This window comes from Psilocybe cubensis, chromosome 6, assembly GCF_017499595.1.
Source record: "Psilocybe cubensis strain MGC-MH-2018 chromosome 6, whole genome shotgun sequence".
Taxonomy (NCBI): Eukaryota; Fungi; Basidiomycota; class Agaricomycetes; order Agaricales; family Agrocybaceae; genus Psilocybe; species Psilocybe cubensis.
Window position 1 is genome coordinate 3,552,610 of NC_063004.1, and position 12,208 is coordinate 3,564,817.

The window sequence follows — 12,208 nt, forward strand, 5'->3', positions numbered from 1 at the left end:
CAGGCTCAGTTTGAGAGCGGCATCTCTGGTCATAGACAATATTCACTATGAAAAAAATTGAACGCCCTTTCTTTCCTTCGTTCTATCTCCTGCATCCTTGACCCTTGGACCCGGATATTCCTGTCAAGTATCTCATTTGTTCAGACATCTTGCTGCAAAATGCATTCGGCACTTGGGATTCAAGGAACTGAATTTCCCATGGTCACATGAGATCTTGATTATGTCAAAGATAACCGAATTCTTATCTCACTCCCCAACACCTTTGTGCGACAACGATATTCACACCATGAAAGAGTTGAATAGTGGTCAGACTTATCAATATTTTGTGGAATCCAAGGTATTTGTACTATATTAAATTTTTATTGGATACTAACTACTATTTGTTTGGTGCCTATATGGCATCAAACTCTGGGAGCTGCTCTGGAGCCTCTATCACCTGAAAGGCGAGTTCTCCACCTTTTTTTCGGTGACGCGGGCGCTCTTTTATTACCAAACGTCCCTGCGAGAACCCGTCAGCCAGGCACCTCGGTTGTGCCGGCTTAATCTGCGGCCTCCGTGCGGCCCTCTTTGTCTCTGCGACCCTGTCTGTGGCCGCCCTTTCTTCCCGAAGAACCTCGGTCCCTGCCGAGGTGCTTGTTTCACGACATGGGTCCAGTGGCAACCCTGCTCGTGCCCGCTTGACGGCAGAAGCGGGTTCACACCTGGATCAAAGTGCAATTGGGATGGGATGGAATGTCAGAGATTGAGATTAATGAGAAATAGTGAGTGGAACGTACCTCTCGCTGTCTGCCGTCGATATTCTTCGCTTCCGAGTATATCTGGAAGCGTTGGCTGCTGGCCTAATTTCAACAGTTGCAGTCAGTTGGTTTATGTTTGTTCATTGGACGATAGGATGACTCGTACCTCTTTATTTTTGAGGTATAGTTTGCCATTCTAAAGAAATTATGCGACACATTGGATTCAGTTTTACACTCTGGAAATGAGAAAGGGGAAAATGTTATCATACCCTCCATTACGGTGTCCAAGCCTAGGAAGAGGCTCGACGGGATTACCCCCGGAGCTCCCTTCGCGGTTTAAGTCCATCTGGATGGATCTCTTGTGATAGCGTATTTCCTTTTCTCCATTGTTAGAGTGGAAATCGCCGGTACTATCGCTTGAGAGGTATTTGTGGCTCCGGCTGTGATAGTACGAAATCAATTGATCAACGCTTGAAAGCGTTGGAACCAATTGTTGTGTTCGTTTCTCATCTTCTATGGACACCCTAGTGTGGGTATTTGCTGCCTGTGTAGATGGGTCGGCGTTGGTGAACCAGACTCCGCCGTGAATGACATCGATATAGCGATTTGGTTGCACGTTTTCTGTGGCAGCACTCGTCGAGGACGTGGACGGATAATGCCTGGAGAAGTTGATTAGTTTTTAACCTAACTCCGCGACGATAGACGCACCCATCATCCACGTTCATCGATGGATAATTTCCAAAGTTCCCGAGAGCCAGAGATTGACGTCTGCTTGATGACGTCTGATTGGAGGTGTGTGGACTGGTTGGACAAATTTCTGAATGCGAAATCGATGGTTGAATAGCAGGGTCGGGAAAGATCGGGCATGCATCGGGACTTGACACACGTCCTTGACCTATCATGGGGACAAGGTCAAATGAGGAACTAAACAATGCTATTCGTCGATGCTCGGTCAGCGTGAAATCGCACATGAAGAATTCAATCCTTACGATTGATGTCCTCAAAAGAATAATGAGGAAGTGGGTCTAGTGTAGGCTCCTTGGACAGTTCAAGGCTGGATGAAGAACCTGACGCTTGTTGAACATGGGAAATCGGAGACGAGAGAGTGGCTGGGTTGGCAAATGGTAGGTATGAACACCCTTCATCCGACTCGGTCAATATCGCTGTTTATCGTCCTACTGTCAGCGTTGCGCAGCACAAATAAACAGCCCCATTGCTTACTGTTTATGCCTTCCAGACTTGTATAAGGATATGAATTTGATACAGCTGCAGGTTGAACAGGAATGTGGAGGTTACATGAAAACAGTGCCGCCGTTTGCTGGGAGCCAGTGATTACATCTTCGTCGCCGGCGGTGTTGTCAGGAATGTAAGCCATTGATGACGCGCTCCCGGGTAGTATAGTATCTGAACTTTCTGTAAACAGATTAAAAATTGATAAGAGATCTAACTGAATTGTTAGTATCGAAGATACTCGCCATCGGAGAGTCCAGAAACAAAGAGGCTCCAGTCGAGTGTGTCACAGTAATCCATGATTCAAACAGGATGTACTAGTATCTTGTTCTGCGGTAGGGCTTGGGGTAACAATGGAAGAGGGAAAGGGGGGAGCAATATTTCGACAAGGTGTGAAGGCTGTATAAGATGACTCGTCGAATCCTCGTGTATAAAATGATGTTGTAGCTTTTTAGGCAGAAAAACGTTCTGCTTCCCATGAACACACACAATCAACGTCTTTGTGTGCTTACGGCCGCACCATTTCCCTGACGTGCCGAGCAAAATGACCTGTCATCCACCTCATGTCCTATTTCCACCACACAACAAGTGACTAGTGATTGGTTAATATGTCATTTCTCACAGGTCTATTTATAATAAGAGCCACTGAGTTCAAGCTGACTTTCTGGCCTTGAGTGTAACAGTTAGGCAGACCTCTATGACCCAGCACTACGGTTAAGACAACGAGTGAGCACTCGTGTTTCTAACACTGTATTTCAGCTATAATACCACACTACCATCCGTCTCCAATCTAGGAAGTATTGCGGTTCTGGGAGAAGGTGAGACTCGAGAGAAGCGGGAAACTAATGAATCCGAGCCAAGTCAGCAAGAAGACGGGTTGATTAACCAATGAGTAAACTTTTACTCGATTTAGAATGATTCCGTCTGATGGGTCGTCATTTAGTGTGTGAATGGTGTGTGTTTTGTCGAGAAGTTCAATATCTTTTCCCCCTACGAATACATATAATCAAATTGTTGGAGTGCTAAAACACAGTATTGCAACACCGGTACATACGCTGCCACTCATGTCCACTCGCTGCGTCGAGGCCCACCGTGTTACAAAGAAAGATGCCGAAGCATGGCGGCAATTCAAGAAGATGAACAGGAACAAGCACCGGAACCTGAGTCGCATATGCCAAAGGTCCTGCTGTACATTCGATGCTGCCATGGATTTACCACACTCACAGTCGCGTCATTGTAACTAACATGAGTCCTCTGAATGCGATGTGTGAGCTCCATTCGCCGTTGTTGGCGAATCATAGACGGACTTGATAAGGCAACACAGAAGAGCATGAACACGCGTTCAAAGTGAGTGGGAGACACTCCTGACGCTGGTTTTCCTGGTGTTCACTTCTGACTTGTTCGTGGAGTGGAGAAGAATGATGTAGAGCACAACCGAATTTCATGTGCACAACTAACAAAATCCGACGGGGAGGTGGTCAACCTAGGCGTGCTAGGTCTCGAGACACCGTTGTCGTGGGATTCAGAAAAAGAGCAGAAAGGTGTCGTTGGCGGTGGATGGGGAAATATTGCGTAGGCATAATCCCTGGAAATGTTAGAGGTGATAGACGGATGTAAAACGGTAGAAAGGGGTTCAAAAAGACTGTAAACCACTTACTTTCAACGACCCCTTTCCTACATTTCCCCTCCACGCACACTGTACTACCCACGCACGAAATCAGCATTGCATACCTCAGTGCTTTCCTTCTACAGTAGCTGCGATCATTCCGCTTCATGTGCGACTGGACGAGGCGGTGGCTAAGAGCCAAGTTACTTTTGTTTGGTCATGTTGTTGGAAGCCGATTGTCGTCGCAAGCCGGGAACGGCCAGGAACATGATTCAGGGGCTGCAGCATCTTGATTCGCTGGCTCCGCGATGTAAATGGTTGCAAAAGCACCCACCCTGCGACGTCGTGTAATAAAATATCTGGTCCATTTGAGTGATTAGTAAAAGAACTGCCCACATGGCAAATTGTCGGCATAGTTTTCCCAATTTTAGACGATCTAGCGAAAAACAGAAAGTCTGGATTGAGAGTCACCATATGGAGCCTGTGAGATTCATCGATAAGAGTCCCATTGTTCTCTGTGTGTAGAGATTACAGCTACCCGAAGTCCTCATATATTGTGCATTTTTGCGAAACACGATAATCGATGCCTCTTTGAAACATTGTCAAGCTTACAAGTGAGTAGGATGGTTTATCAGATATCGCAAACACAGTTAGACCTAACACATTATTGAAGAAATGGCCGGGACTGCATTTTCAAGCACTGTTATCAGTTTATCACCGTCACGATCATTTTCATTGCCAATTTTTATGGCTTGTAAAAATACTCCAACGAGTACTTCAATCCAACATCAAGCATCAACGCGCCCCTTCGTCACAACGCGCCAGAGAGGGGAATGTAAACTTCAACGTGATACATCCATCATCAACGAGTACATGGCACGCTTCCAGGCTCAATATGAAATCCTGTAGAGACAGTACCAATGCCTCAATATACCCAAACAAGGATAGAAGGTATAACAGTCCCTTTCCCCTCTTTGTCATTCCAGCGCGCTGATGTTAACTGTACAGCTAAGGACGAGGTTAAGGACATTGTATCTGCACAAGACTTTCCAATCTTGTCAGATGAACAATCAGAGGAATTGTTCGGCTTCAGGGAAATGGAGCGCTACGTCAATTACAACGAGCCCGAGACGGAGTCAGAGGAAGATATGTGATACCCGGACATGGAGGAGCTCACCAACCATAGCATGGACCTCAACTACGAAAATAATGCGAACAAGGACGAGGCTAAGGAGACCGTAGCTGCACACGACCTTCCAGCCTTGTCGGATGAGCAGTCGGAGGAAGGGTTCAGGGAAATGGAGCGCTATGTCAACTACAACGATGACTCCGATTACCTCAATATTAACAACACCACCAGCCATGCACCATCTAGCTGGAGGAATCCGTCAACTTCTGCTGGTTCCATCGCGACATCGTCAATGCCACAGCCCATATCATCCAGATACTCGGTGCGTCTTTTTCTATCATTGAAACCGCCAAAGATTGAATTTTCTGTGATGAAGGAGATAAATCATATCCCCCCCCCCCCCCCCCCCCCCCTTCAAATTTTTATGCCTACAGGTCTTACCCGGCTGCTTGGGTCACTCCACCATGGCCACTGCCCGCTTCTTCTCCAGCCACAACAAGCCTTCACTTCCTTTCTTCTATGTCGCATGTTCCTATCACTTCAAAGGCAAAGCCAGGTCGTCGAAGGTAAGTTCTCCTTCTTTATCATTCAAAGTTCATGGACCAATTCAATATATTACTCTTCAGGCCCCCGCGCACCCACGCAAAGCGCCGAAGTCGCGTTCGACTCGGAGTCGCATTGGAGAGACCCCTGCGCAGAAGAGTGCGCGGCGCAAACGTACCAGTGGGGTGCTAACCCCCTACGAAGTGGATGCTCTGCCGTCCGCAGAGTATACAGACAGGGCGGTTCGTTCAATCCTCAAAATACCGTATAATATTCCGCTAGAAGATGCGTGGCCATAGGGCCCGGACCCATGGACAATCTATAAACAAGCACAGGTACTTATGTTAGCAATCTGCTGCTGCAATCACAAGGCAACATTTCATGAGATTGAAATGTATATTATGGGAAAGTACCCTTTGTTGGAAACAACGGAGTATGGTACAGAATGGCGGGTAAGCCAAATTCTCCTTCGCAAAATTAAACAGCTGATGAGCATTTATTGTGACGAATAGAGTACGTTACGAAACTATCTCAGCGCATATCCTCACTTCGGGAGATTGCGCCGTGAAAAGGGATGTGGGGGCCCCTGGACGCTGGATATTACTATGACTCGACAGCTGTTTGATATTTATGTTTCTTAGTGTATATATGTGATTTTTTTAAGCTTGAGCAAACGTTGACAGGTTTTGAATTATGAGTAGAGATACTGCTGATCAAGACTCGAGTGGGATGTCCTCATTGGTCTCATCTCCATCTGCTGCCTGCAAAGTGTTATATGATTAAAATTAAAATTAATCATCCATGCCACGAACTGACCGACGAGGGCCAGCCACCAAGATTGTAAAATCCGTTGTACGCAAGCAGGTTAGGTGTTTTGTCCGCTACAATTTGATGTCATGCTTTGATACAACGCTGATAAGACAAGAAAGGCGTACGGATGTCATGTAATATTCCCCCATGTACGTATGCCCAGAAGTTTGAAGGTATTCTTGTTGATTCTAGAGACTTCAGGCAGGCCGTAAGTCCAGATACATGCGGTGCAGCCTGTGTAATTCATGGTTAATTGCCTATGAAATGTACAATTTCCGAGTCAGTGACGCTACCATTGAAGTGCCAGTGTATGTAGTGCTCCCTCCGTGCAACCAGGTTGATATTATGTCCTCGCCTGAAATGGTTTACTCATAGGAGTCAAGTAGGTATAAGATCATGGTTACCAGGGGCAAATACATTGACTACACTCCCGTAGTTTGAATGTTTGTACCGTTTATCACGGAAGGTAGTTGCACCAACGGTTATTGCAAAGGGAGAGCGAGCAGGGCTAACGAATTTTGCGTCCTTGTTATTGTTTCCAGCTGCGGCCACAACAGATATCTTTGTGTCAAACAGCTATAACAAACTATGTAAAAATTGTCGAAATAAATATGAGAATCGACCGACATACCTTTTTGACAGAATCGTCAATTGCTTGACTTGCATCACCTCCAATACTCAGGTTGACTATACTTGGACGTTTGGTAAATTTAACGTTGATAAGTATCCAGTCTAACGCCTTGACACTGTAGTGACAATCAGTGATGCTTATTACGAATCAAAAGACTTGATCAAACAGTAAAGTGGAGCGGGAATCTCTGATGCCAGTTTGTTTAGTTGTTTATAAGCATTACTTATCAGCCAATTACTTACTTATTTTCCTGGATCTTCACAGCTATGGCGTTTGCCTCTTTGGCAACGCCGCTACAACGGAAAATTGAAACATTATATCATCATGGTTTTGAAGACAGTTTGTTATATACGCACTATTGCTTCGACATTGCTATCCCGGCGACGTGCGTACCATGACTGGAATAAAATGATATAAGATGTTGAAACAGTAATTATATCATGGCACTTACCCATCGGTATCTACGTTGGGCTGTAAATTTCAATAAAAATAGGGTTCAGTGACGAACGGTATACATTGGTTCCCAACTTACCTTTCCTGTAAGGGTTATTCCCCAAGATGCGCGATTCTCAAAGGATGGCTGACCATTATATTATTATCAATTCAAAGCCAATACCCGGGTGGAGAAATGACGATCTTACATGAGATGTATCAATCCCTAAATCGAGTCAAATCAAAAGCAGGTAAGTGATATTATTATCACAGTTGTAATATAATTTACCCGTGTCTGTTTCAGATACGTCAATACCATGTATCTGCTCAAAAAGGTTTGTATCAGGCTGCTCACCAACAATGTAGATATCTACACCTCTACCGGCTTGGGTATCATAGTAGTAGTGATACTTGGGTTCGACTTTCTCAAGTGGGGCGATCCGACTCAATCTTGCTAAATTCCATGTTGCGTCGGATCTAACATGCACAATTTATTATATCTTGAAACCACTGCACAGAAGGTGAAGAATAACATACTGATGTCCATATGCATAACATTTGGCATCGGCTTCCACGTATTTGACGTCTGAGTGGGCCTTTATACTTTCAATATGGCTTTCAGAAAAACTTCCTGAAAATGGCCCGTTAGTTTCCCTGAGTCGTAAAGCGACCTTGCAGTGCATGAAATTGCTCACCGGTAAACCCATTCAGGACGTGCTCAAACACATGGACAGAGGAAGCAGAGAATGCCTTGACTTGTTCTTCCTGTGATCTTAGGAATGACGACGTCGATACCCCGTCACGTAGAACGATGATGTACGTGTTTGCCTCCGAGTCTGTGGCAATTGGGACTTCTTGGCTTTCTGACATACTTCAGAGGAGCGTGGTTATTTGGCGACTTGTGGTGAGAGGACTGGTGTTAAATACTCCTTCGTGGTGCAATGGTTTTATTATATCTTACATTGGGGCTCCAGTCTCACTCACGCCCTCACAACCGAGTAAAATTCTCTGTTATCTTCTTCGCATGTCATAGATGATAGCAGTCCATGCGGAAGTTAACATAGGATTTTGACCATGGAGATGAACATATATGGCTCAGGAGTTATTACATCGCCGTGATCACTCAATTATAACGACTTTGATTGGTGAAAATGACCGTATGGAAAGGTTTATAAGAGGGTAGCTGCTTACCGATGAGATTCCAGTAAGTCCTTTATTGTGTATTTAGAGATGCAATATGAGAATACGATACCGGAAGGGGCATTTGTAAGCCATAAATAAACGCTTGTTTGTTTGTACACGGCAATTCTAGTGTTGCGGGATCACTGTAAAGCCAAACAACATGCTAAGTGTAACCTAGATTTAAAGGTTCTTTCAGGTACCGTTTCCCATGGGTGATTATGAAGAGAGATAGTTAGTTTATTTAGTAGTTTTTGACTCAAGATATCTGGAACGTCCGCACAATGAAAATCTCCGGACGCAAACAACAAAGGAAAGTGACCTGGTGAAGTCATCCATGTATACGGTACTAAGTTGCTATTAACAAGTGTATAAAGGGAACCGCAAAGATTGAACAGCACTTTCACCATATTGACAGCTGAATTTCAATCATGTCCAACGACGCAGTCGACAAAGGTATGTACTCATTCCAATTTTCAACAAGGCAGCGCAGTCTTCTATCATTTAGTGAAGATCTAACTTCGATTCTGTAGAGACTGAACAAGTCCACGAATGGCTTCGCCAACACGGCGTCTCAGATGATCTTCATGAATTTTCAGGGGATCCAGTGAGCAAACTCCAAACGTGGGACCTGCAAATTGAAGTCCCGGTGGACTTTATCTGGATCGGGGTACGCAATGAAACCAACCAACACCATACCGTCTTTGCACTGTTATTCACTGATCAAACTTGATCCTTCCCTTTTCTACTTCAAAAGCTGCGCGGATCGATTGATTTGGTAGTTGCGAATTGTTGTATAGACATCACCGTTGGCATACGTGGGGGCAACAAGAAATGTCAGTGCATGTCAGTGCATGTAAGTGCACGTCGGCACTGACATGCGCTGACAATATAATGTCTATGCACTGACATGCACTGACATCACTTAGGATTTGTGAAAAAGTTGAAGTCTGTACTTATATAAAATGAAACTGTGTTCAGTGCAGGATTACTTAGACGGATTTTGAATGTATTATAAGTGTCTAGAAATCTACTATCCTCCTAGAATTATCTCTATACTGAATACCAAGAGTTGATGCACTGACACATGCACTGACCGCCAAGCAATTGCACTGACTTTGCACTGACATGCACTGACGGTGCACTTACATGCACTGACGGTGCACTCACATGCACTGACATACACTGACCTTCATTAATGGTGCACTGACAATGCACTGACATAGTTTTTACCTTATAATCATGTTATCTTTTATTTCAAATGAAGAACACAATTTTAGGTAAGTAGACTGTATGAGTTTCCTCTGGTCCATCAGCTGTTCCCAAGACCCGCTTGACTAGGGTGCTTCAATGGGACTTTGTAATTCCCTTTCCCTTTCAGCTGTGACATGGGGACATCGAAATACTTACTAGAAATCCGCACCCCAAGCCAAGGCCAATACCAAAGCATTGTTGCGCCTGCAGCCAAGGATGATCCCAAATCATTGTCAAACAGGATCAATTATACACTGGAATACTCTGAGGCGCCTATTTAATGATTCCAATACAATTCATTCATTCTTCCCACATCTATGCTTGATTTGGTACACCAGATTGTTACTTGAAAATGTAGAGAATATATATTTACTTCTATATCTTGTTATTTAGCTATGCCTGACCCAGAAACTCCGAGACCGTATGCTTTAATCATCCCCCCAAGTTAACTTTCTCACGGCCCCAATTTAACAAGTTCAAATTTTGCCACCACACCATCACGATGAACTAACCAATGCACTAACATAACCCTGCACGCACAGGCATGTACTGACACACCATGACCAACTTATAGATTATTGGAAACATGCACTGACATTGCACTGACATCACTGCAGTCTGCACTGACATTGCACTGACATTACTGTGGTATGCACTGACATGCACTGACCGCACTGACATTGCACTGACATTTTCCAGTGCCCCATACGTGGATGGCCAAACGGAAGCGGAGGACAAATTGGGACTATATCTGGGAATCTTCTCCCTGGGATCACTTTGGCTGTTGGTTACGATGTTGCTTCGATGCAAGGAACCATCAGAACGTATCTTGCGGAGGGACCCAATCCGAAATGGCTGGAGCTTGATGTGGACCTTCGTGTATTCAACCGCGCAGTCAAAGAGAAAGGCGTCCAGGTGATTAGGGTCCCGTACGTCAGAACCTCGTTTGTAGACTTCCTGAATATGGTTTCTAATACATTTGATACCCAAAGACTGCACAGAGACTGAGATACACGGTTGCTCATCTCGCGTCGTTGAAGCGGAAAGCCCCCGTTCATTGGGGACTTTGGCGTAAAAAAGAAAGACGAGGAAAGTAGAGGGTTAAGAGGGTGAGAAAAGGGAACAGGAAAAAAACATTGATTACGGACATACGTGGAACAGTCGAATCGTAGTCTGAGTCATACTTTTGCGGGTTGAATCTTGTCAGTGAATGCGACGTCTTCCCAAAAAGGCCTCATGGCAGTGAGCGGGGTCGGATGCGATGATGAGGTATCGTCCTCAATTGCTATAACAGTTACCACAGCATGTGAACTACCTTTGATTGTTGGAAATGTATGCGCATATATGTGTCACCAATCGTCAATAATTTACAAGACAGGCCAACATATGCGTTTCAAGTGGTGCATAACATGCATTAAATCATTCAAATTTTCACAAAATAGGATGCAACGTACATTGGAGCTGACCTTGTTAAAGCCGCCTTCGCGCTCTGAGCGAGGGAGATGTTGATGAACCTGTTGCAGTTGGATTCAACATTTAGTTTCATAACCATAACTCTATAGGGGTGTGTGTGAGAACAGGGGGACACTCATCGAGGCCATGGGGACACGACAAAATAGTGATGGATCATGTGCTCGAAGATATGCCAAAGGCGCTTGAGCTGGGCATGGAAGGAGGTCGAGTCTAGTTAGACTACGAGTATAGCAGGGGAGACGTTACATGTCTAGAGATATGCACCGTTCAAAAACACCCAACAAACCGCGCATATATTTGACAAATAGGACGCGACACATGCTAGAAGTGACCTGACAAAGGGGCGGTCGGGCGCTCAGAGAAAACTAGATGTCAAATAAGTGTCTTCATCTCCAAGGTGGTGGTAGGAACAGCGAGACGCACATGGAAGCCACGAGGACACGTCAGAAGAGGGATGGTAGGGGGTTCTGGCGCCAGTACCTGCTCAATGGGAAATGAAAGGTATGAAAAGACGACCACGAGCACTCAAAAAGGCCTGAAAGGCCAAGAAAGCTGTGGACGCGCGACTCGTGCTTCTGCCACGTATGCAGCCAGCACAAAGTCAAACACGGCCTACATCTAGCATCATTAACTCACGCCGGAGGTCAACAGACACAAAGAAGCCCGGATACCCTTGATTGAAGCATTACATAGTTAGGGAGGCCTGTGAAGCCTGTGAAGACAATGGGAACACAAATGTAGGGCGGGCGGGAGGCGAACTGATGAAGCGCGTGGTGTAGCGGCGTAGGAAAGACGAAGGTATAGTTTGTATGTGCCAAATAACACACGATACATGGAACAAGGTACGATGGACCTCACATTCCACTGCACTGACGCATCTCACCGACGACGCTGCACACAGTATACCACAAGTCATATATAAGCCCCGTGTGAGTGCCACAGCGTCGATATCTTGCATGTTCCAGTGCAGTGGAGAGGAACAGCGAGGGAAGGGGGGTTTTTGGCCGTGGACTATTGAAATTTATGCACGACAACGATCAGGAGCAAGTTCTCACCGAAATCCTCCCCGGACTCCTCAACTGGCTCCCTGCCTCATCGACATCCATTTTCCACTGTCGCCCTGCGTCTATCGTGTTCCACGCGCCTTGCTTTCAAAATTTTATCTTCTGAGTGGCTTCAGTAGA

At 45.3% G+C, this 12,208-nt stretch overlaps 3 protein-coding genes across 3 annotated transcripts; 2 read left to right on the forward strand and 1 right to left on the reverse strand.

Annotated features, from left to right (window-relative positions):
- Window positions 1-4,760: 4,760 nt before the first annotated feature.
- JR316_0007571 (uncharacterized protein) lies at window positions 4,761-5,544 on the forward strand (the record flags this gene model as incomplete). Its single annotated transcript, XM_047893307.1, has 3 exons — window positions 4,761-5,024; window positions 5,137-5,268; window positions 5,329-5,544. 3 exons carry the CDS (start codon window positions 4,761-4,763, stop codon window positions 5,542-5,544), a joined length of 612 nt encoding a protein of 203 aa, XP_047748589.1.
- An 889-nt stretch (window positions 5,545-6,433) lies between these two features.
- On the reverse strand, window positions 6,434-7,988 carry JR316_0007572 (Subtilisin-like protease 3; the record flags this gene model as incomplete). The annotated part of the gene is made up of 10 exons (XM_047893308.1): window positions 6,434-6,631; window positions 6,687-6,801; window positions 6,929-6,979; window positions 7,043-7,084; window positions 7,138-7,157; window positions 7,219-7,266; window positions 7,328-7,344; window positions 7,408-7,595; window positions 7,656-7,749; window positions 7,814-7,988. 10 exons carry the CDS (start codon window positions 7,986-7,988, stop codon window positions 6,434-6,436), a joined length of 948 nt encoding a protein of 315 aa, XP_047748590.1.
- A 740-nt stretch (window positions 7,989-8,728) lies between these two features.
- Window positions 8,729-10,512, forward strand: JR316_0007573 (uncharacterized protein; the record flags this gene model as incomplete). Its single annotated transcript, XM_047893309.1, has 7 exons — window positions 8,729-8,753; window positions 8,831-8,967; window positions 9,098-9,153; window positions 9,679-9,783; window positions 9,960-9,972; window positions 10,251-10,466; window positions 10,504-10,512. The coding sequence occupies 7 exons, from the start codon at window positions 8,729-8,731 to the stop codon at window positions 10,510-10,512; spliced, it is 561 nt and encodes a 186-aa protein (XP_047748591.1).
- Window positions 10,513-12,208: the final 1,696 nt, after the last annotated feature.